Here is a 23,568-nt window from a genome sequence, read left to right on the forward strand (position 1 = left end):
AGAACAAAACCCCTTTTTAAATTACACAATTATATTTTTTTCTTTTTAATGTCACAAGCTTATTTCCTAGAGTTAGTTTATTGAAACCTAAAATAATTCCCACAAGCCAAGAAATGTTTGCGATTCATAAAAAATATACCCATAAGAATGTGTACTTGTAGTTGTGCTTTATGAATATCCATAAAACATTTCCATGCTTCTTGATATGTTTACTCCATTTGGATAAGAAACAAGCAAATAAAAATAAAGCACATTTATTATGCTGATCTAAGCTTTTCATCCAAAAGTTCAAAAATGGCTTCTTCATCTGCAGATTGAAGCAATCTCTGAATTAGCTGATCCAAGTATTTCTCACCACACAAAAATTCCTGATAAAAAGAGAAAGTTAGTATAAGCCTGATGCTATAGTTTATATATGGAATGTCCACTAAAGGCTCATGCAGCGAGGGCTTGGTCTTCAGTATTATGAAAGTGGTGGTAATTTTTTTTTTTGGTCGGTCATGGTGCCTGAACTCTGGGCCTGGGCGCTGTCCCTCAGCTCTTCAGCTCAAGGCTAGCGCTCTACCACTTGAGCAACAGCACCACTTCTGTTTTTTGTTTTTTTAAAAAAATTTGCTTATGTGGTACTGAGGAATCAAACCCAGGGCCTCATGCCTGCAAGGAGTGGTGGTAATTTTTAAGATGTAGAGTCGAATGGCTTTAAGAGACCACTGGGGCTGGAACACCTGAATAGCCAGGAGGATCTCAGTTTGTAGCCACTGGGGCAAGTACGTCTGTGAGATCCTTATCTACAATTAACCAACAAAAAGCTGGAAATGGAGCTGTGGTTTAAGTGGTAGAGTGCTTGAGCAAAAAATAAAAGCTAAAAAGACAGTTCCCATCCTGAATTCAAGCACCCCAGTATTTCTCTCTCATATGTGCATGCACACACACACACATAAATAACTCAATCCTGCAGGTGTGATGTACTGCTTCTTCACATCCTCTGGATATGGCTAAGAGAAAGTCTCCTTACGCTCACCCCTCTTGTGCCAAGCTTCCAAATTTAATCTGTGTTTTATGATAGCCTCTGTCTCTCTCTGATCTTTGTACAGGCTAGGTAAGCACTCTATCACTTTTTCTAAAATTAGAAATCGTGGGGTTTTGTTTTTGTTTTTGTTTTTTTGGTTGGTCATGGGGCTTGAACTCTGCCCTGGGCACTGTCCCTCAGCTCTTCAGTTAAAGGCTAGCAGTCTTCCACTTGAGCCACAGTACCACTTCTGGTTGTCTGGCAGTTTATTGGAGATGAGTCTCACAGACTTTCCTGCCCTGGCTGTCTTTAAACTGTGATCCTCAGATCTTAGCTTCCAGAGTAGCTAGGATTACAGGCATGAGCCATTGGCGCCCAGCTAGAAATATAGTAGTTTTGAAATCTAGATGTCCTATGAAATTGCTTTTAAATGGCTCAAAAGCAACACAGACTTTATAGAGAGAGAAATAAGGTAGGAAAAAAGACAAATGGAATATAGAAAAAAATGTTAACAATTGTTAAATCTACATATAGGGCATGTAGTATTTGTTGATCGAGTCTTCAAAACTATGTAAGCTTGAACAATTTCAAAAATAACACTAAGAGCAAACACTTCTCTCTGATGTTTACTGGGTAAAATTGTTTCAGTTGCTGGGCACTGGTGGTTCACAACTGTAATTCTAGCTACTGGGGAGGCTTAGGTTCTAGGATCGAGGTTCAAAGCCAGCCCAGGCAGGAAAGTCTGAGAGTCTCTTATCTCCAATATACCATTCAGAAAAAGCCGGAAGTGGCACTATGGCTCAAGTGGTACAGTGCTAGTCTTGAGCGTAAAGAGACTCAAGGAAATGCCCAGTCTCTGAGTTCAAGCACCAGGACCAGCAAGAAATCAGTCAGTCAATCATATTAATGGTCAGTTGGGCAGTGGTAGTTCATGCCTATAATCTTAGCTACTCATATTTCAGAATATGAGAATCAGGGTTTGAAGCCACCTTGAGCAGATTCTCCAATTTATCAGTATAAGTTAGCTTTGAGAAAAAAAAAAAAGCCAAAAGAGGGCTTGAGCCCTTGAATTCAAGCCCTATCACCAGCATAAAAGGAAAGGTATTACCAGTTATAATACTGATCATCACTGTAAGCAAAACAACAGGAAAAAATAGGGTGTAATCAGATCAATGTGGCTGAATATATTTGGTTAATACTTCATGTTTCCTTAGGAAAGGGAAGTTAGCAAATAATTTTTCTTTTCAACATGGTTGTGCTATGCACCTTTGCAACATGGCCATATCCTGCTGATTTTAGGAAGTGGTATAAGATACACAGAAATCTGTCAACATTGAAAACAAAGATGTCTACTTTGCAAAATCAGAACTTTAATTTTGAGTAGAAAATTGAACAGAATCTAATGAAAGAAGCCTTACATATTCATAAACCAAAATATGTATATGGAAACTTTCTATCTTTTGTTTTTCCCACACAATACTTTCTGGGAAACAGTTCATTTTCCCCATTCAGTAGCTGCACAAGGAAAGTTTTCCATGCTCTCTGATTAATGTGTTAATTAATGTTAGCGTTGTTAGATGGGATTTAGATATGTAGTGTTCAAATAATCTGAATAGGGTTTTCCTTTAATAGTATAGTATTGGAGGCATCAACTCGTGTGACCCCATCTGATTTCCTGTGTGCATTGAGGGTGCATGCTGGCATGCATTCCCTCTGGGGAAGAAGTGGGAGCCCCTTCCTCCAAGTCTGGGTAAAGGTCCCACGCTCCTCCAGCTCAAGTAAAGGTTTGCAGGAAGTGCCATTCGTGCTTCTCTGTTAACCCCAAAGAACAAAGCCTCAAGATTCCTTCCGTGTTTTTCAATGGAGCCCCACCTACACTTTGCTTCCTCTCTATTATCTTTGATCACATGAAACTGCTCCAACTCTTCCTGCTCACTGATTAAAGGTTGCTAACTTTTTCTTATTGTCCACATTCCCTCAAAATTATTTAAGGCCAGCTTTCTGTCCCTGATTGTCCCGTGACTGCAGACATCTTCTATGTCCCTATGCCGTATATAAGTATATGATGTTTTAATAAACTTTGTCTATACTCGTGCTCGTGTGATATGGTCCCTTTCTGCCTACCAGATGCATGTTTCCCGGTCACCAATGAGGAATCAGCAACAGTAAAGTTATAACACCTGAATCTAATGACTATACATTATGGTATATAGAATTTGAAGATGCCTATTGGTGTACAAATCTCATATAATTCCTCTCTTAACTGCAGAACATCACTTTAGTGGTTAGGTGATCAGCTGATTTTTTTTTTTTTTTAATCTGTATATGAGAGTACTGGGGTTTGAACTGAGGGCCTGGGGCTGTCCTTTAGCTTTTTCACTCAAGGCTAGCATTCTACCACTTGAGTCACAGCTCCACTTTGAGCTTTTTCTTGGTTAATAGGAGATAAGAGTCTTATAAACTTTTCTGCATAGGCTCGTTTCAAACTGTGACCCTCAGATGTGTCTTCTGAACAGCTAGGATTACAGATGTGAGTCGTGGGTGCCTGGCACCAGTTCACTCTGAGCTAATAATAAAACTACAACAACAAACAATATCCTGATGGAGTTCACCTAGTCATGTGAGCCCTTAAAACTGCCTGAAGCCAGTGCTGCAAGAGGAAATGCAAAGCTGAGCGAGAATATTTGGAGCAAGCCACTTAGAAAGTAACTTCTGGCAGTTGGTCTGAGAGCAGCCACAAGGTGACTGCCAGCAAGAGCATGGGGCTTCAGTCCTACAACTCAAGACCATGGAATTCTGACAAGTAAGAATGTGGGAAACAAATCCTCATCTCCAGAAAAGCATGAAGATTCCAGCTTTGTGAGACAGCAAAAGGAAAACAACTCACTTATACCTGGAATTCTGGCCCATGCCAATCATGAGACAGGGTTGGAGCAAAACTCAAAGCCTTTGCTTAGCATGTGTGATGTTCTGAGTGAACCATCAAGGAAAATTCTAAGAATGAATGGTATTGTTCTAAGCTACTAAATTTGTGGCAATTTACTACCCAGAAATATATGTGTATGAGTATAACAAAGAATTTGGGATTTAAACAATAACTTTCAAACTAGCATAAAATTATATATCTTAGCAAACTACTTAGAATGCTTATCATTTTTTAAGTGTCCATACTGAGGCTTGAATTCAAGGCCTGGGTGCTGTCCCTTAGCATTTTTGTTCAAGGCTAGTGCTCTACCACTTGAGCCACAGTTCCAATTCAGGCCTTTTGCTAGTTAATTAGAGAGAATCTCACAAACTTTCCTATTTGGGATGGCTTCAAACTGCTATCCTCAGACTCCTCAGTAGCTAACATTACAGACATGAGCCACTGATGACCAGCCATGTTTATAAATTAGCTTAATGATTTTAAACTGCTTGTGTAATATCTCAGACTTAACTGTCTAGATTTTGATTTTACTTCTTCCTAAAGCAAAGCTACATAAAGCACAGCAAGTAGTATTACCTTAATGTCACGAACTTCATATGCTATCCTGTGGTCAGTGACTCTATCCTGGGTGAAATTGTATGTCCTGATTCTCTCTGACTGGGCTCTTGTTCCCACCTGTCCAAATCAAAAGGCAAATTCAAATCAATGATGACAAAAAAACAATTCATACCTTTCTCACAATACCAAATATAAGTGGCTTCTCTAACAGTATCAATATTTTCTAAAAGTCTTATATACAAAGACAAAGGCAGGAAGAACTTAATAAGTGCACTATAGTAGTTTGGGACTGAAGATGTGGCTCAGTGGTACTGCACATATTCAGCATGCACAAGGCCCTGAGTTCAACTCCTAGCTGCACTCAAAACAATACAAAACAAAAACAAAATAAAAACAGCAATACTACCAGTTTATAGAGCTTCATAATTTAATCCTCCAGGCCTCAGTCTCCTGAGTAGCTAAGATTACAGATATAAACCACTGGTACTCAGAGGTATTTTCATTTGTGTGAGAAAACACTATTTTCTACACAAAATGATGATTGTTTTATTTTATTTTTTATTTTTCGGCCTGGGCGCTGTCCCTCAGCTCTTCAGTTCAAGGTTAGTGCTCTACCACTTGAGCCACAGCGCCACTTCCAGCTTTTTTCTTTTTTCTTATATGGTGCTGAGGAATCGAACCCAGGGCCTCAGGCATGCAAGGCAAGCGCTCTACCACTGAGCCACCTTCCCAGCCCTGATGATTGTTTTATACTTGTTACATTATTACATTGTTACACTAAATCTTACCTGCAGTTTTCTAGCACTTTGTTGTTGACACTTTTCTTTCTCAATAATTTGTTGGTAGAGTCTAGCTCTCAGCACACGCAAAGCTATTTCTTTATTTTTTAGCTGTGACCGTTCTTGTTGGCACTCTACTACTAGACCTGAAAAAAAAAAGGGACATTCTGAATGAGAAACATTAATTACAAGATCACAAAAAAAAAAAAAAAAGATTTTAGATTCATACGCTTTAGAAACAGATGGTAGCCGGGTGCCGGTGGCTCATGCGTGTAATCCTAGATACTCAGGAGGCTGAGATCTGAGGATCCCGGTTCAAAGCCAGCTGGGGCATGAAAGTTCATGAGATTCTTATCTCCAATAAACCACTCAGAAAACTGGAAACTAGAGCCATAGCTTTGAGCTGAAGAGCGGAGGGACAGTGCTCAGGCCCAGAGTTAAAGCACCCTCCTCTCCCCACCAAAAAAAAAAAGAAACAGATGGTAGTATGTAATAGGTACCTGTTTTAGAATCTGATGTCTAAATGAACTATCTCACATGAGAAGGCTGAAAGTACAGACATTTACCTTTACTTTTATTCCCTGAACTTATCCTCTCCTTTCTCAATTGTCCAGGTATCTATGCAATGATGCCAATGCTACTCACTGTTGCTCTATTTCTATTCTGCTCAAGGAGTACTCAGCCTTTCCATACACAAAACTACAAAGCTAATTTGTTTTTTTCCATTACTGGGGCTTGAACTCAGGGCCTGGGCACTGTCCCTAAGCTTCACTCAAGGCTAGTATTCTACCACTTGAGTCACAGCACACTTCCAGCTTTTTCTGTTTTTGTGGTACTGAGAGATGATATGGAATCTAAGAAATGGGAGGATCCAACGCAAAACAGAGAAGAAAATCCTCTGGGATGTGCCCCAGAGAGAAACTACTCTAGTTCAGACTAAGTTGATGGAGTGATCTGTTAGGGAGTCTCCAGAAAGCACTAGCACTGTGGAAAAAGATTGATTTGATTTTATACAGCTTTTAGAAGCAATAGAAAGACAACAATTACAAGAAAAGCTGGGTACAGTCACAGCTGTACTCCTAGCTACTCAGGAGGCTAAGACTTGAGGAAAGTGGTTCAAAGCCAGCCAAGGCAGAAAAGATAGAAGTAAAACTTTCATCTCCAAATAACCACCAAAAAAAAACATAAGTAGAGCTGTAGCTCAAGCAATAGAGTGCTAGCCTTGAGCAAAAAAACTCAAGGACAGCACCGAGGCCTTGAGTACAAGCCCCAGAACTGGCCAAAATAAAAGAGTAAGCAGATGAAAATAATGAGGTATTAATTCTAACAAATGAAATCACTGTATACTACCTGGCGTAACAGTACTCTTTTAGCTGTTCATTTTATGAAAGCAGTGAATAGCAAGTTCCCAAAATACAAGTACTTAGAAGAAGAAATATGGTACATAAGAAAGCTAAAATCCTCCTCTATATGGAAAAGTTTACATACCTTTACAATTATTGATCCCAAGAGCACTATCTGTCTATTATTAAGGTAATTACCTGAAGAATTTAAGGAGGTTGCATCTAGAAAATGAGAAGTTAAGATCAAAAAGAAGAGAAGGGGAGATGGAGGAGATGCCCAATTTTGTTATAGGATTATACCATTCACCTTTTTTTTCTTTTTTCTTTTAGTGGTGGCACTTAAGTTGGAACCCAGGGCCTTGATCTTGCTAGGTAGGTACTCACTCCACCACTTGAGCCATGCCCTCAGGCCAGGACTTTTAAAATTATACAGAAAAATTATAATAAATTATATAAAATAATTTTTAAATGAAAAGGAAACACAAAATCCTTTATAAATATGGAAAATGATATAAACATAGACAATATATCTATCATGTAACATTTTAGTTAAAAGCATTATGCCTATGTGTTGATGGTCCATTAAATTATATTGCCTTGTGATATCAGCCATGATTTGCACACAATGATGAAGCAAGTAAAGCCTTTCTCAGAATGTGTCCCTGTTGTCAGTACAGTATATTGAAACTCACCTTAACTAATGTGAGACTAATTCACAGTATCCCAGAATTACCAATATCGAAATGATGCTTACACAGCAAAGTGCAATGGAGCTAGCAGTCAAGGTATCAGGTAACAAAAGATTTAGAGCAGTAGCATGTCCAATCCTGCTTCTGTGTTGCATCTATATTTGGGCTGGCTCCCTCCTGTTGCTTACCCCTGCCTAGCAAACTGGAGCAGCTTCACTGAACAGATGTGCTTTCTGCATCACTTGAGAGAGGTACCATTTCCCAACAGGGAGGGAATAGAAACGCATAGGGATATCAGATCCACAATCCCAGTGTCATCTTTAAAGGAACCAGACACCAGCACAGAGCTGCTTCCTTTTAAATGCTAGTAGTTTTACACAAGGAAATGCATAAAAACAAAGTGGCTGGCTGACCTGTGGGGATGTGGACAAGCCTAACGGCACTGTCTGTGGTATTAACATGTTGACCTCCTGCACCTCTGGCTCGAAATGTATCTACACGCAAGTCCTTGGGGTCCACTTTCACATCTACCTAGAACAAAAAGGTAACGCAAATAAATTCTTTTTTTTTTTTTTTGTCGATCATGGGTCTTGAACTCTGGGCCTGGGCACTATCCCTCAGCATTTCAGCTCAAAGCAAGCACTCTACCACTTGAGCCACAGTGCCACTTCCAGTTTTCTGGTGATTTATTGGAGATAAAATCTCACAGACTTTACTGCTAGGGCTGGCTTTGAACCTGGATCCTCAGATCTCAGGCTTCTGAATAGCTAGGATGGCAGGTGTGAACCACCAGTGCCTGGCTAATGTAAGTAAATTCTATAGTTGATAAATTTAATGTTAAGCTCAGGCTGAGATGTTTCAAATAGACTGAACTGTTTTGTATTAAGCCACTAGGCTAAGAGAAGAAATAATGCAAAAAATGAATTATACAATCCCTATTTCAAATAAGATGCTTTTTCTTTTTTTTTCCTTCCTTTTTTCTGTTTGGATTTAGGGACTAAACCCAAACATCTTGGTCAGGGGAAATGGGTCACCTTACTTAGGGAAGAGCTGAGATTTCTCATTAGAGATCTAAAGTATAATCAGTATTCAAAAAGAGGTTTTCCTTGAAGCTAAGCCTTTCAGCACAGCAGTCATTTAAATGGAGTGGTTTCAAGTTGTGCGGGTAAGGTTACCTCATCTGGCTGAGGGAGGACAATAACTGACATGGTTCCAGTGTGAATGCGCTGCATCCGAGAGGACAGCCCCACTTCGGGGATTCGCTGGACGCGATGGATCCCACCTTCATACTTCAGATGTTTGTACACATCATCACCTGAAATGCGGGCAGCTGCATGATGCAGTCCTCCTACGGGAGAACACTCAGAAATATCACTCAGAGTTCTACTGAGATGAGAACAGTAGGCAGGTATGAAGTTTCACGATGCAGATATATTATTAGTGCATAAAAGAAAATGTGTCAAAGTAGTACTTGTCTCTAGAGAACAAGATAAAAGTTTTACAGTTTAAAAAAAAATTGCTGCTGTTTTGAGACAAGGTCTCACTAATTTCTTTTTTGTCAGTTGTGGGGCTTGAACTCTGGGCTTGGGTGCTGTCCTTGTGTTCTTCAAGGCTAGTGCTCTACCACTTGAGCTACAGTGCCACTTCCGGTTTTCTAGTGGTTTATTGGAGATAAGAGTCTCAAGGACTTTCCTGCTTGGGCTGGCTTTGAACCATGATCCTCAGATCTCAGCCTCTTGAGTAGCTAGGATTACAGGCCTGAGCCACTGGCTCAAGCTAGCCTTGGATTCTTGGTCCTCTTGCTCTCGAGTGCTATCATTTTAGTTGTGCATGATCACGTCTGGCTTGAACATTTTTAGTTCCTATTTTCTATAATAAACATGTTTTATTTTTGTGAAACTAGAGTTTTAATTCAGGGTTCCCCACTTACTAGGCAGGTAGTCTACCACTTGAGCCACACTCTTAGTCCACTTTTGTGCCAGTACTGGGGTTTGAACTCAGGGCTTCAAGAACCCCTTTCACTGGAACTCTACAATTCGAGCCATACCTCCACTTCCAACTTTTTGCTGGTTAACTTAGAGATGAGTCTCACAGACTTGTCTACTTGAACTGCTATTCTAAGATTTCAGCCTCCTCAGTAGCTAGGATTACAGGTGTGAGCCATCAGTACCAGACCACAGTAATAGTTTGAATTCTCCAGGAATTAGTGTCAGTGAAAGCCAGCATCTAGATTTCCCTGAAAAATTTGTTTCCTTCTTCCCAATGCACAGTTATTCTGTTCACCTATAAATGTGGTCTCTGGAGAACTTAGGAGAAAAATTAAAAGTAACTCTACTATTACTCTCCCTTCAATGAAATCAATCCTCTTCCCTCATGGGGTGTGGAGTCTATTTTCTGGCTTAAGTCTGATGAGGAATCTTTTTTTTTCTATGATTCCAGGAAGATGAAACACTTGCTCACTTGATCCAGATCTTATTCTTTTAGAGATGAAGTAACAACTTAATAGTTTCCTATTAGTTTACTTCTAGGAATACTGTGATTAACACAGGTCACAAGAGTCAAAATATTCTGATTGCTGCTTGTCCAGTAACTACTAGGCCCTCCTTGCCTTCCGGAGCCGAGTGCCATTACTTGGTCCCTGCTACCCAGGAGCCCAATCACTCCCACAGCTTACAGGCTTCTAAGTCAAAGACCAGAGTTCCTTCCCACTGTAAGCCTCAGCTTATGGAAAAAAATAATCACAGAGCTTTTCAATGGTACCAAGTCTCCCTTGACAAATTTATTTCTCACAGTAATGGTGAAATGTCTTCTGGACACATAAAATTAGTAGTATTACTTCATGTGACCTCCTCTGAGTTCAACTGATGAATAGAGAATAAGAGAACACATAATTACAAACACTAAACTGTGCAGGAAGGAGGAGGAATGTGAGGCATCTCACTGATTCCCTTTAACTTGGAAAATATTTCTACACATTAGATTGCAGGTTACAGCATAACAGTGTCTGACTCATTCACAAGAGTCGTTACCTTCCACTTCCATGGGGACTATTTTATAATCATTCCGCTTGGATTATTGATGCAATGCTTAAGTATTGTTTATATTTGTAAAGTCACAAAACTGTGACTTTAAAATTTCATATATAAATTTTCACATAAAATTATTTTCAAGCTCTGTTTTTAGTTTTGTGTGAATCTCTGGGTAGCTGTAAGTTCTCTCAATTAATTATTAAAAAGTTATACAGACACATAAGATTTTATATAAATATTTTATTAGGTATGTTCATTTTTTTTCTCTATTTTAGCCATTCCCTAGAAACATTTTTTTTCTTTTCCTAAATGGAATATCAATTAAATATCCATTAAAATTTTTTCATGATTTCAGTTTTCAGTCTTTAATTTTAAAGGTATTTGAATTTTGTGTGTGTGTGTAAAGGGGGAGGGAGGTACTCAGGTTTGAATTTAGGGCCAGCACAAGCTGGCTAGGCAAATGCTCTGCCATTTGACTCATACTTCTCTCCCTGGAATACTGTTTTCTCACAAAAGCTCTGGTTATACAACTTCCACATTTACTGGATATCTCTACAAGTATGCACACTATAACCACAAACTTAAGAGCAGTGTCCTACTATCTTTAAGACCCTAGATTTAATTTCTAGCACCATCCTCAGGAACTAGTTTATACAAAGACATATATCTCCATGTTTATTGCAGCACTGTTCATAATAGCCAAGATTTGGAAACAACCCAGATGCCCCACTAATCATGAGTGGATCCAAAAATTGTGGTAACTATATACAATGGAATATCATGCAGCCATTAGAAAGGACAAAATAATGCCATTTGCAGGGAAGTGGATGGAACTAGAGCAGATTATTTTGAGCGAAGTAAGCCAAGAACAAAGAGACAAACGGCACATGGTCTCCCTGATATGTGGATGCTAAAGCCAAAATACAAGAAGATATGGCAAACAGGACTCAAGAAACAAAAGACAGCCATCCATTTTGTCATATCATTGCTAAATGACTCCATGTTCTGGACCATATATATGGTAGATATATGCATCCAACAGTGGAAAGCCAGGAGTAGGAACAGAATAAGTGGGAACAGCCCACACTAAGCAAAAGGAAAGAAATGTAAACATCACCTGATGTGGAAAAAATAACTTGTAATGTCAAAGCTCATAGAATTCACAAACTGTACAGACCATGATAATGACAATTTGCCTTGTGAAAATTAAAATGTGCTTATGACTAAAAAAAAAAATTTCCAGCACCAAAGCAACAATAAAAACAAACCATCAAGAACCCACTCATCTTCCTAAATGATCTCAGCTCTTTCCAGTTTTTATTCATTGGCATAAATGAATGAGACAATCTATCCAGCTAAGAAGATCAGAATGTCTGTTGTTCATTCCCTCTGTGTCGAAGAGATGAATGGATATAGCGTGGCTCTGAATCAGAAGGACTTAAATTTAATCCCAGGATTGCCATTACTTATCATCTGATCCTGGATGACTCACTTCCCGAGTCTAGATGTTCATCTGTAAGATGAAGTTAATAGTATCTGTCTCACAGAACTCACAGCACCACAGGGATGTAAATGTTGTGTACACAGGTTAAACTAGACAAGCATACTAGGCAAGAATACTCTTTTATATAGTGCATGTGCTCTTTCAAGGTCTCTTGTATGTAACCCTATTCTTCATTCAAAAGCCAAACTATGTTTGGATTCTTCTTTTTTTGGTACCTAGATTTGAATTTAGGGCCTTGTACTTTCACTTGGCTTCTCCATTCAAGGCTTTATCACTTGAGCTATACTTCCATGGTCAGCTAGTTAATTGGAGGTTAAGTGTCATGGACTTTCCAGAGACTTCAAACCAGGATCTCAGATCCTGACCTCCTGAGTAGCTAGATTACAGGCATGAGCCACCAGTGCTGGGCTAAGAGCAATGTTTTTTTTAAGGAATGGTAGATACCTACCCTCCACAGGAAATTTTTCTTCAATTCACATGTCCTTTCCTTCCTTCCTTCCTTTTTTCTTTTTTTGCCAGTCCCAGGGCATGAACTCTGCGACTGGGCTCCTTTGGCTCAAGGCTAACACTCGGTCACTTGAGCTACAATGCCACCTCCAGCTTTTTTGGTGATTAATTAGAGATAAGAGTCTCAAGGACTTTCCTGCCTTGGCTGGCTTCAAATCATAATCCTCATATCTCAGCCTCTTTGAGAGCTAGGATTACAGGTGTGAGCCACCAGTGCCTGCCTTTTTTTTTTTTTTAATAGGTCCTTGGGGCTTGAACAATAGGTCCTCAGGCCTGAACAATGTCCTTGAGTGCTTGTGTGTGTGTGTGTGTGTGTGTGTGTGTGTGTGTTGGAGGCTAGCACCTAACCACTTAAGTCACATCACCACTTTTGGCTTTCTGTGGTTAATTAGAGATAAGGGTAATGTAGCCTTCCCTGCCTAGACTGGCTTAGAGCCACGATCCTCAGATCTCAGCATCCTGAGTAGCTAGTATTTACAGTCATTAGCTACCAGTGCATGGCTCACATATTCTTTATTAGCAGAATAATATAGGGCCAGGTAGAATGGCTCATACCTGCAATCTCAGCTTATTAGAAAGACAAAAATTGGGAATGTGGCCCAGTAGTAGAGTGCTTGCCTAGCATGCATGAAGCCCTAGGTTTCATTCCTCAGTACCACATAAACTGGAAAAGCCAGAAGTGGCACTATGGGTCAAGTGGTAGAGTGCTAACCTTGAGCAAAGAAGCTCAGAGACAGTGCCCAGGCCCTGAGTTCTAGACCCTGGACTGGCAAAAAAAAAAAAAAAAGACAAAAATTGAGAAGATTATAGTGAAAGGCCAGCCTCAGACAAAAAAAAAACAAAAACAAAAATGAACAACAACAACAAAAAAGAACCAGCAATGCTTCCATGTCAAACATCAATCACTAAGCCAGAAATGGTTATATGTGCCTTTAAGGATCTCAGCTATATGGAAGGCAAGAAGAGAATCAAGACCTGAGGGATGCACCAGACAAAAATGCAAGATACTCTCTGAAAATGAACTAAAGCAATAAGAACTAGGGTCATAGCTCTAGTAGCAGAGAACCTGTCTAGCCAGTATAAGACCTTGAGTTCAAACACAATACTGAAAAATAAAGAAACAAACAAGCCTCTGTATTTACATTACTTAACAGTATTTAATAGATACAAGACCAGTTTTTTTTTTAAATAAAACAACATGGTGATAACCAAGATCAAGGATAAAATAATTTTAAGTACTTTTTAATCAACAAAATCTTCAAGTATACCTACCATAATCTGCTGGCGTATAATTCAACAATTCAAATGTCCAGTGTTTATAGCAAGAATAATTTTGGTACATGTCAAATATTTCTCGGGTAAACTGTTGACATATATCTCCTAAAAGAAAATAGGCAAAGTACAAAATTTGAAGCAAGACATCTTTAAGTACAAGCCTTTTAGGGAATAAGTACTATTTTCAAAGACAAAACATTTAACGGACTTTCCAAGCCATATTAATATCAAATCAAGGAACATCTGAGTGTTGTTTTAGAGCTTTTACAATAATTTGTTTCTAACCTCCTGTGGTTCTTCCAGATGACACTTCTAAAATCACATCACTTTTGTCATATTTCTCCTTTGGCACTAGACTCTGAAAAAGCTGGAAAAGAAAGCATCAGCACTGATATGTATATCTTCCTTGATGTATTATTATTACTTGAACTTAAATAAATGCCCTCAAGCCACTAAAAAAGCCAGTAATTAGCAAAATTATATAGCATTTCCATGAGTTGAGTTCCAAAATGCTATTATGAGTAAATCTAATCAGAGTAAAATAGTTGATCAATTCATGTTAACAGTGAAGTTGCTGTCTAGTTGTTTTTTTCAATGCTATCAGATTATCTTAATTTTCTATAACATAGACATTTAGATCAAAGTCCAGAATGCTCCATCTAATTTTCTTCAGATTTTATCTCTTAAAATTAGTTCCAACCAGTAGTTTCTTTCATCTAATAAATGAAACAAGGCTTTGGAAGTGTTCATTTAGAATAATGAAGACTTTAATATATGATTACATATTCTCCCCTCTAATAAATGATGGTAGAGACCATACTGTGCCTTGCAATCTCCATGGAGTCCCTCTCTTTAAAGATTGTGTTGAGTGTGTTAAGTACTCTCCAGATAAAGTTCAAGTATTTTCCCAGATGTGACAAGCCAAGAAAAAAAAAGAAGTGTGTGTGGGGGGGTGGGGGGGTGGAAAAGGATACATTTTTGTTTTGTTTTGTTTTTTGCTTTTTAAAAAAGCGTTAGCTATATCAGTTATATGGGGAAGGTTTCATAGTTAACATCTAAAAAAGACTTTTTGTTTTTTTGTGCTGGGTCTGGGGCCTAAGCACTGTCTCTGAGTTTTTGTTTGTTTGTTTGTCGGTCATGGGCCTAAACTCTGGGCCTGGGTGCTGTCCCCTCAGCTCTTCAGCTCAAGGCTAGCACTCTACCACTTGAGCCATAGCGCCACTTGCACGTTTTTCTGCTTATGTGGTGCTGAGGAATCGAACCCAGGGCAAGGAAAGCACTCTACCACTGAGCCACTTTTCCAGCCCTCTCTAAGCTTTTTTTGCTCAAGGTTAGCATTCTACCATTTGAGCCACAGCTTCACTACCGACTGTGTTGGTAGTTTAGTGGTGATAAGTCTTACAGACTCCTGCAAGAGCTGGCTTTGAACTGTGATCCTCAGATCTCAGCCTCTTCAGTAGCTAGAATTACAAGCATGAGCCACTGGTGCTTTGCTAAAAGGAGATTCTTAATGAAGAATCTTCCTGGGGCTGGGAAGGTGGCTCAGTGGTAGAGTGCTTGCCTTGCATGCCTGAGGCCCTGGGTTCGATTCCTCAGCACCACATAAGCAAAAAGAAAAAAACCAGAAGTGGCGCTGCGGCTCAAGTGGTAGAGCGCTAGCCTTGAGCTGAAGAGCTGAGGGACAGCGCCCAGACCCAGAGTTCAGGCCCCACGACCGGATCCAAAAAAATAAATAAAAAATAAAGAATCTTCCACTAGTGGAAGAAAAATGGGGAACCGTTTTCTTATTATTAAAAGATCTAAATCAAGCTAAAAGTACTTATGTGTCATGACTTGCCACTGCCAAATTCCGAAACACTCCATCTCTGCTAGAAATGAGATAGTGTGATAAGATCAGATACCTTACTTTTTAACTGGTTAAAGCAACAATAAAAGTAATTGATACCTCTATTCACCCCACTAGGTCCTCAAAAGCCCCTCTCTTAGATTCAAGTAAGATGATGCAACTATGCCAAAGAGAAATAAGGCACATAGTACTGTGTGGTTTATAAACAAACCATCCATTGAGTTAGAAGGAAAAGCTACCGTAGTTACTATGAATCTTGAGACCCTGGCATACCAGAGCCCTATTAAATCTATTTAAAGACCTATATTTATCAATGGTCTCCATGCCCTTGGATTGATTATAGTAGATCCACACTATACAATTTTTTAACTAAAAACATAACTATCAATCTAATCCATCCCCTTCTAAAACTTAATAAACCCTGACCTTTTCTTTGCCCAGCCTATCTTCTCTTCACTGGCAGGTTAAAAGACTCAGCTTTAAGGGGACAAACAAGTCGTTTAAGGATTTAGGTGGACCTGTTGCAACAATGAGAAGTACAAAATGTCATGTCAAAAACGAGCTTTACAATGTCGGTGTGGGGGGGGGGGGGAGGGAAGGATTGGGTGGGGGGTGGGGGGAGGCTGGGAAGGGAGGTGAAGGGTAAACAAAGGAGGAGGCTGCAATGCTTGGTAAGAAATGTATGCATTATCCTGCCCATGTAATTGTAACCCCTCTGTACAGTATGCTCTCAAATAAAATAAAATAAAATTAAAAAAAAAAAAAAAGACTCAGCTTTGAGTGTGTGTGTGTATGAGAGAGAGAGAAAGAGAGAGTACTGGGGCTTGACACAGGCCTGAGTGTTGTTTCTGACTTTTTTGCTCAAGGATAGCACTCTATCACTTGATTCAGAGCTCTATTTCCAGCTTTTGTGTATGAATATGTGTGGTTAATAGGAGATGAGTCTCATAGACTTTCTTGCCTAGTCTGGCTTCAAACAAGCAATCCTCAGAGCTTAGACTGTTGAACTGCTAGGATTATAGTTTGAGCTACCAGCACCCAGCTCAGCTCTCACTTTAAATTTTGCTCTGGGAGTCACTGTTATATTTACTGATATCCCAATTTCTTCAGAATCATTTCACAGCAAATTACAGCACTATGTCAAGCTTAATTACTTGTCATACTAAGAGAACACTTAATAAATCAGGATTTAGGAAGTACTTTGACCACAAAAGCACAGTTTAACAGAGACAATATTTCTCCATATTAACAATGTTGAGATTAGTTTATATACTACAACATACCTCACTATAGAGGGTGTTGATTTTTTGACCAATGATTTGCCTTTCTTCCAATGCAAGTTCTTGTAACTGCTCTTCATCTTTTTTATTTAGATCTAAAAACCAACAGAAATAACATTTGAAAATGCTTACAGAAAATTTCTTTAAAAAATTCTTATATTATGGGGCTGGGAAGTTGGCTCAGTGGTAGAGTGCTTGCCTTACAAGCCTGAGGCCCTAGGTTCGATTCCTCAGCACCACATAAGCAAAAAGAAAAAAGCCGGAAGTGGCGCTGTGGCTTAAGTGGTAGGGCACTAGCCTTGAGCTGAAGAGCTGAGGGACAGTGCTCAGGCCCAGAGTTCAGGCCCCACAACCGGACCAAAAAAAAAAAATTTCTTATATTAGTCTACTTAGGTATATGTTTTGTTTTTTGAGATGGGGTCTCACTTTGTAAGCCCAAAAGGGCCATAAACTCATGATCTTCCTGCCTTGGTCTCCCAATTGCTGGGATTATTGGTGTGAACCACCATAGCCAGCCTCTACAAGGTGTTACTTCATTTGGAAAGGCAAGGGATTCTACAGTAGAACAAATGGATACTTGGAGAATCAATCACCAAACATTTCTAAGTGCATACAAACATCTCAAAGTGAAAAAGAGTATGATCTTGCACTCACAAAAGTTGTGATTTGAGTCTATAAGTAATTAGAGAAAACAGTGATTAATAAAACATATTTAAAAAGAAGCGGCTAATTAAATCTAAATCCAAATAAGTTTTGGAGCAAATTGAGGTGAATACTTCCTGCTTGATGGTAAACAACCAGAACTCAAAACTCTTTGATGTAGGTTCAGCATAATTTGAACCTCCTTCATTTGTTTAGGAGAAGTAAAAAAAAAAAAAAAGCCATTGAGATTTCTTGATACATTTATATCTAGTGCACTGAAAAAAAACCAACAACACTAGGGAGTTCAAATAAAATATCTCTTTATAACCTGTGCTTCATGAAGACAATGGTCCTTTCACGTTATTTCAAAGCAGAAAGTTAAGTCATGGGACTAGTTTAGCAAAACAAGATAACAATGATACACTGGCCAAGAATTGTGGATTCAAGGACCTCAAAGATCCCAGGATTGCGAATTAAGGGAGAAAATTCTGATAGTAATTACAAGAAAGAAAACAGAAATGAAGAATCATAATTTTAAATGATATAGGACTTCTTTTAAATGTATAAAAGGTTATAATCTTTAATAGAGAGAACTCTATAAATTTCTTCTGAAGTCATACAAGTCAATGGAGTCTGGTGAGAGTCTGGGCCTCATTCATGATTTCAGCATTTAACATTTAATTGGTGCTAGACATTCTTCCAGTTGTTGAGAACACAAGGATGAATAAAACGTGGGTCAGCCCATACTCACAGTTATACTATGTGCTGAGGACACACTGCCAGAGTGTCTCAGTCTAGCCCAATGATAGCACTTGACAAGATTTCAGCATTTAACATTTAATTGGTGCTAGACATTCTTCCAGTTGTTGAGAATACAAGGATGAATAAAACGTGGGGTCAGCTCATACTCACAGTTATACTATGTGCTGAGGACACACTGCCAGAGTGTCTCAGTCTAGCCCAATGATAGCACTTGAGGAGGTCTTCTGAACTAACTCTAATTGTGGATCATCTGCTACAGAATCGCAACATCACCACTCTTACCACATTGTGAGTATATTCCACTAATGGAAATGAAGCTGACAGTTACTCTACAGATATCACCTGGCTCAAAAGAATTAGAAAAATTTTAACGGTGGCTCAGTGGTAGAGCGCCTGCCTTGCATGCATGAGGCCCTGGATTCGATTCCCCAGCACCACATAAGCAAAAAGAAAAAAAGCCGGAAGTGGCGCTGTGGCTCAAGTGGTAGAGCGCTAGCCTTGAGCTGAAGAGCTGAGAGACAGCGCCCAGGCCCAGAGTTCAGGCCCCACGACCGGACCCCCCCAAAAAAAGAAAATTGTTATCTTATAAATTAATTTTGTGGTCACTTATCACCTGCTGTAAGATTCTAAAATATAATTTTCTTCAATTTTTTCATATAAGGATTAGGCAACCTATTATGTCTTATGTTGGGTGATATAGAAGATATAAAAATGAGTAAGACGCAAACCATGTCCTTGAGAATAAACAATGGGGTTAAGGGAGGAGGTTGACACAGCAACATAAAAGGATTATAGTACAAAACAGAAAAAAGTTACAATGCTTGTTTTGTGGGACTGAAACAATATGGCATCAATGCAGGGCACCAGTAGCTTACACCTATAATCCTAGTTACTCTGAAGTTGAGGATCATAGTTTGAACCCAGCCTAGACAGAAAAATCTGTGAGATTCTTATCTCCAATTAACCAAAAACAGCTAGGCATCAGTGGCTTACACCTGTAATTCTAGCTACTCAGGAGACTGAGATTTGAGGATCTTGGTTTGAAGCCAGCCCAGGCAGGAAAGTCCATGATTATCTCCAATAAACTACCAAAAAGCCAGAAATGGAGCTGCCATAGAGTGCTAGCCTAAGCAAAAGAAGCTCAGGGATGATGCCCAGGCCCTGCATTCAAGCCCCGGGACCAGCAAAAAAAAAAAAAAAAAGCCAGAAGCAGATGTTGGCTCAAGTGGCAGAGCCTGAGGAATAGTGCACAGACTTAGTATCATCTCAAAAACAGTAAATATGCATATTTAGCATCAAAGCCAAACTTTTTAAGGGTACTGACAATATTTATGCATGTATGCTGGGGCTTGAATTCAGGACCTGAAACTCCCACATGGTTTTTTCCTATAAGTCTGGTGCTCTATCACTTGAGCCACACGTCCACTTCCAGCTTTTTTGCTAGTTAATTAGTGATAAGAGTCTCAGACTTTTTTTTTTTTGGGGTCCGGTCGTGGGGCCTGAACTCTGGGTCTGGGCGCTGTCGCTCAGCTCTTCAGCTCAAGGCTAGCACTCTACCACTTGACCCACAGCACCACTTGCGGGTTTTTCTGCTTATGTGGTGCTGAGGCTTCATGCATGCAAGGCAAGCACTTTACCACTGAGCCACCTTCCCAGCCCCTCATAGACTTTTTCTGTCGCGGCTGGGAGCAAACCACAATCTTATATCTCAGCCCCCTGAGTAGTTACAGATATAAGCTACCAGCCACCAATACTTATATGTATCAATATTTCAATATTGATATATAAATACATCAATCATGTATTTATACACATAAATATCGTTCACTTACTTTTACACATTGATTCTAATTCTTTAATTGCTTGTTCAGCCTCTTGAATTTCTTGGTAAATGGCTGCAAGTGGTGCCAACTCAGCATGCCTTTGGTGTAAGGACCTTCGGTCCCCTACATTCACAGTGATATCCAGCAAACATTGATGGAGTGATTGGTACTCCTTTTTCAGGTCTTCCATATATTTCTTTAGTGCTTTATGCTTCCACAGCATCTTGGTATCTTGATGGCAATATCTTCTAGACCAATTCTTTTTTAACAGAGGATGGAAAAAGTGATTCTTGTTTTGTCTCAAATCCCACAGCCTTGTATCAAGATGTGTCTGTCTCAATTGGTGAGGATGGAGATAAGTGTGACACTGATGGTAAGCATTAAGTAATGGATGTCTAAACAGCCAAATACACAGGTGACGATTCATCTCAGCATCTGAACTACAATAATACAATCTGGGGGAGAAAAAAAGCAACTCTAAAGATATATGGCTTAACAAAGCTGGAATGAGTTTCAAATCAATCTTATTTCCCTGACTCAACCAGCTCCCAACAGTCCTAAAATTCAGCAACACACAAAAAGTTTTAAAATCTTTGAATAATACCATACCAAAGGAAATGGAGCTGGAGGTGGCTCACACCTGTAATCCTAGCTACTAAGGAGGCTAAGATCTGAGGATCTGAGGATCTAGGTTCAAAGCCAGCCTGGATTGGAGGGTCTGTGAGACTTTTATTCCAATTAACCACATATAAAAAGCAAGAGCTGTGGCTCAAGTGGTAGAGTGTTGGCCTTGAGCACAAAAGCGCAAGAACAGCACCCAGATCCTGAGTTCAAGCCACCGGATTGGCACACTTGCAGGTGCTTATGCATGCAAGTATATTCACACATACATATACAATTGCAGGGAAAGTGAAACTGTGTACAATAATTATTTGTTCTGTCCTCTAACAAAAATAATCAAAAACTAACAGAAGTATACAATAGTTTTATTAAGAAAGGGAAATGTTCAAAAAAATACTTAGCTTCTAAAAATCCTGAAGCTCAAAGTTGAATTAGGAGTCAAAATTTATTAAAATCAGCTTTTACAACCTCAGGTGCATTCGCACATAAGCTCATTTGATCTCACTAGCTCTGCTAAGTTAGTACTATCATTTAGTAAAGAAAATATTCCAAGTGTGCTCTGTAATACTTAGTATTTTCAGGGTTGTGCTGACAGATTTAATATACCAAACCACACCCGGAAACTAGAAAAATGCACCAGTCCCAGTAGCCAAAAACTCACTACCTCTCCAGCAGAAGCTTTGGTGCGGTTTACTTCTCCAGCACGCCAGAGGGACGTGCCCGCTTGGTAGTGAGCAGCACAAAATGATGACAGGTTTTTCTGATACTGTTGCTAGCATAAATTTCCATTTTAGTAAAATGTCCATCAACGCTCAAGGTCATGGACTTTAGGGGGAACAGTGAGACCTCCAGGGTTACCTACGCCTGAGAAGACCAAGGCTTCACCATCATCCACGACACCTACAGTGAGACTCTAATTCTGTAAAGAGCAATTAATCAGTTTCAGGCCTGCCAAGAGTGACACGTGCAAATCATACTGTGCCACCTCTGTGTTATAAGATGACTCTATCAGGAGGTAATACGCGAAAGCGTGGAGGGAACGAAGATCAAGAAAGAACTGTCACATCAAAGGAGGGGAGGGGAGGAGAGGAGGAGGAAAAACACATAAGCTTTCCTTACTGAGGTTGGAACCTTCGGTACCCAGTACATTTCAACCCGACAGGCACTTTCACTTCCGGGATTACTCCTTCCGGGTTAACGTTTGCTCCGGTATGTGTGTGTGGGGACGTCCACCTGTCTTGACCTTTCTCCAAAATAGTCCTTTGCGTCGTTAACAATAAACGGGAACGAAAAAGACTGCAAAAAAGAGCATCGGGCTGGAGCACCCTTGGCAGTACTTGCCTGAAGCCGATGTCCGGAGCGTGTTTTGCGGTGGAAGGGTTCCAAAAAGGAAGGGACAACTTCCCGGCTCTCCACCAAGGAACTCTGGGAATTGTAGTTTTTCTGCGGCTGACTTCTCTCCGCCCCTCAAGCCCCTCCCCACATCTTTCACTCTTGAGTAAAAGTGTATCTCTTGTTTGGATTAAGAGATCGAGGTTAGAGTCCTGGGGCAGTGACTCACACTCATGAGATCTAGAGACCACAATTTGAGGCCAGCACCAAGACATCCACCCCCACCGCAACAAAACAATTGTAGTGTTGCACAATACTAATCCTGGCTTCTGTGGAGATGTAGATAAGATCAAAATCAAGGGCCTACTGGGGGGCTGCGGGAAAGGGGGAGCTCTAGACTTTTATCTAAATAGTATAGTAGTAGTAGTGTTGAGGCAGGATTGATTAGGGAAAAGGAGACATGGTAAACTGCAGTATTAGTACAAGGAAAATAAAAAGAATTAAGAGCAGCTTTTGCCATCTGACCTTGCCTGCAGGCCCAAACCAGTGTGCTCTGAAACTGAGCCAGGACATCATTAAGGCCTGTATCCTGGAAAAGCAAATACTGGGGAAAACAACCACTAGCATGAAATGTTTATCTTAAAAGATGGACATCTGTCTTGGGGGGTAGGGGTGGAGGGAGGCAGAATACCTTCCTTTGAGGGGATGCCCAAAGTTTAATGAGTAGGCCAGTCTTAGAGGCTCTGAACCCAAGTGGTGTTTAAATGTAGATGTGCCAGTGTGAGATCAACTTTAAGTTAAATCTTACCCACCCCCCCATGTCAAAGAGCTCAGTGTGTTTCCCTTTGCATACCCACACTGTTAGGAATGTCCCTTGAGGCCTTTTTACTGTCTTTTGCTCCTTGTTTGCTTACTTAAAAGCTCTGCCAAGTTTTCTTACCATTGTGACTTGTATAAGGAAATTCATCTTGTGAGATCAAAGTCAAGGACCTGGGACTAAAACTTTAAGGGTGTCTACTTCTAGAGAAACACTTCATAAACCCTCACCAGAACAGGTGACAGTAGTAGCTGAAGCAGAAAAGAAAACGTGCTGGGTCATGGTGGCTCAAGATCCAAGTGATAGAGTGTCTGCCTACTAAGTGTTTAGGCCCAGAGTTCAAACCTTCATATCTCTGAAATAAGCAAGAGAGGTCAATATTTACAACATATAGGTAAAATTTCCTGTTACACCTAAAACAGTTTCTAATATATATATGGATATATATATATACATTTATCTAATGAGAACACATTTTCACTATGCAAAACTTCAGTGTACATGTTAATTGTTGTACCTTTTACTACTTGAGAAATACCTAATGACTAAAGAGATCTAAATTGGTATATTTTTTAAATCAACAGGAAATAAAAAAAGACCTGAAAGATACATAAATACAGTGAGCTGGCTTTTTAATTCACTGATTACATGTGGTATTGATCAAGAACAATCAATTAAAATAAAAAGAAAGTCCTTGCAGACCCTCGGTGATCCGGTGGCTACAGTTAAGGAGGACTAAGGTCGGCCTGGGAAATGCTGCTCCAATCGTCACTGCTCTGCCTCCTTTGATCCCAGGTGCTGGTGGTGCATGGTAATTGGCAGGGAC

The 23,568-nt window shown here is 39.7% G+C and overlaps 1 protein-coding gene across 3 annotated transcripts; it reads right to left on the bottom strand.

Moving 5' to 3' along the window:
• Window positions 1-238: 238 nt before the first annotated feature.
• Mtrf1 (mitochondrial translation release factor 1) lies at window positions 239-21,965 on the bottom strand. 3 transcript variants are annotated; one of them, XM_042685830.1, is made up of 10 exons: window positions 21,935-21,965; window positions 19,982-20,407; window positions 16,749-16,840; window positions 13,905-13,986; window positions 13,617-13,724; window positions 8,480-8,652; window positions 7,718-7,835; window positions 5,282-5,418; window positions 4,512-4,610; window positions 239-368 (listed from the first exon to the last, which is right to left on the bottom strand). In XM_042685830.1, exons 2-10 carry the CDS (start codon window positions 20,397-20,399, stop codon window positions 258-260), a joined length of 1,338 nt encoding a protein of 445 aa, XP_042541764.1. In that variant the 5' UTR covers window positions 20,400-20,407; window positions 21,935-21,965; the 3' UTR covers window positions 239-257. The 3 variants fall into 3 exon arrangements, with proteins under 3 accessions (XP_042541764.1, XP_042541766.1, XP_042541765.1); XM_042685832.1 differs by lacking the exon at window positions 21,935-21,965 and adding an exon at window positions 21,713-21,927 and having other exon boundaries at window positions 19,982-20,427; XM_042685831.1 differs by lacking the exon at window positions 21,935-21,965 and adding an exon at window positions 21,713-21,741.
• Between the last annotated feature and the right edge of the window lie 1,603 nt (window positions 21,966-23,568).

Source organism: Dipodomys spectabilis, unplaced genomic scaffold, assembly GCF_019054845.1.
Source record: "Dipodomys spectabilis isolate Male_0828 unplaced genomic scaffold, ASM1905484v1 ptg000095l, whole genome shotgun sequence".
NCBI lineage: Eukaryota > Metazoa > Chordata > Mammalia > Rodentia > Heteromyidae > Dipodomys > Dipodomys spectabilis.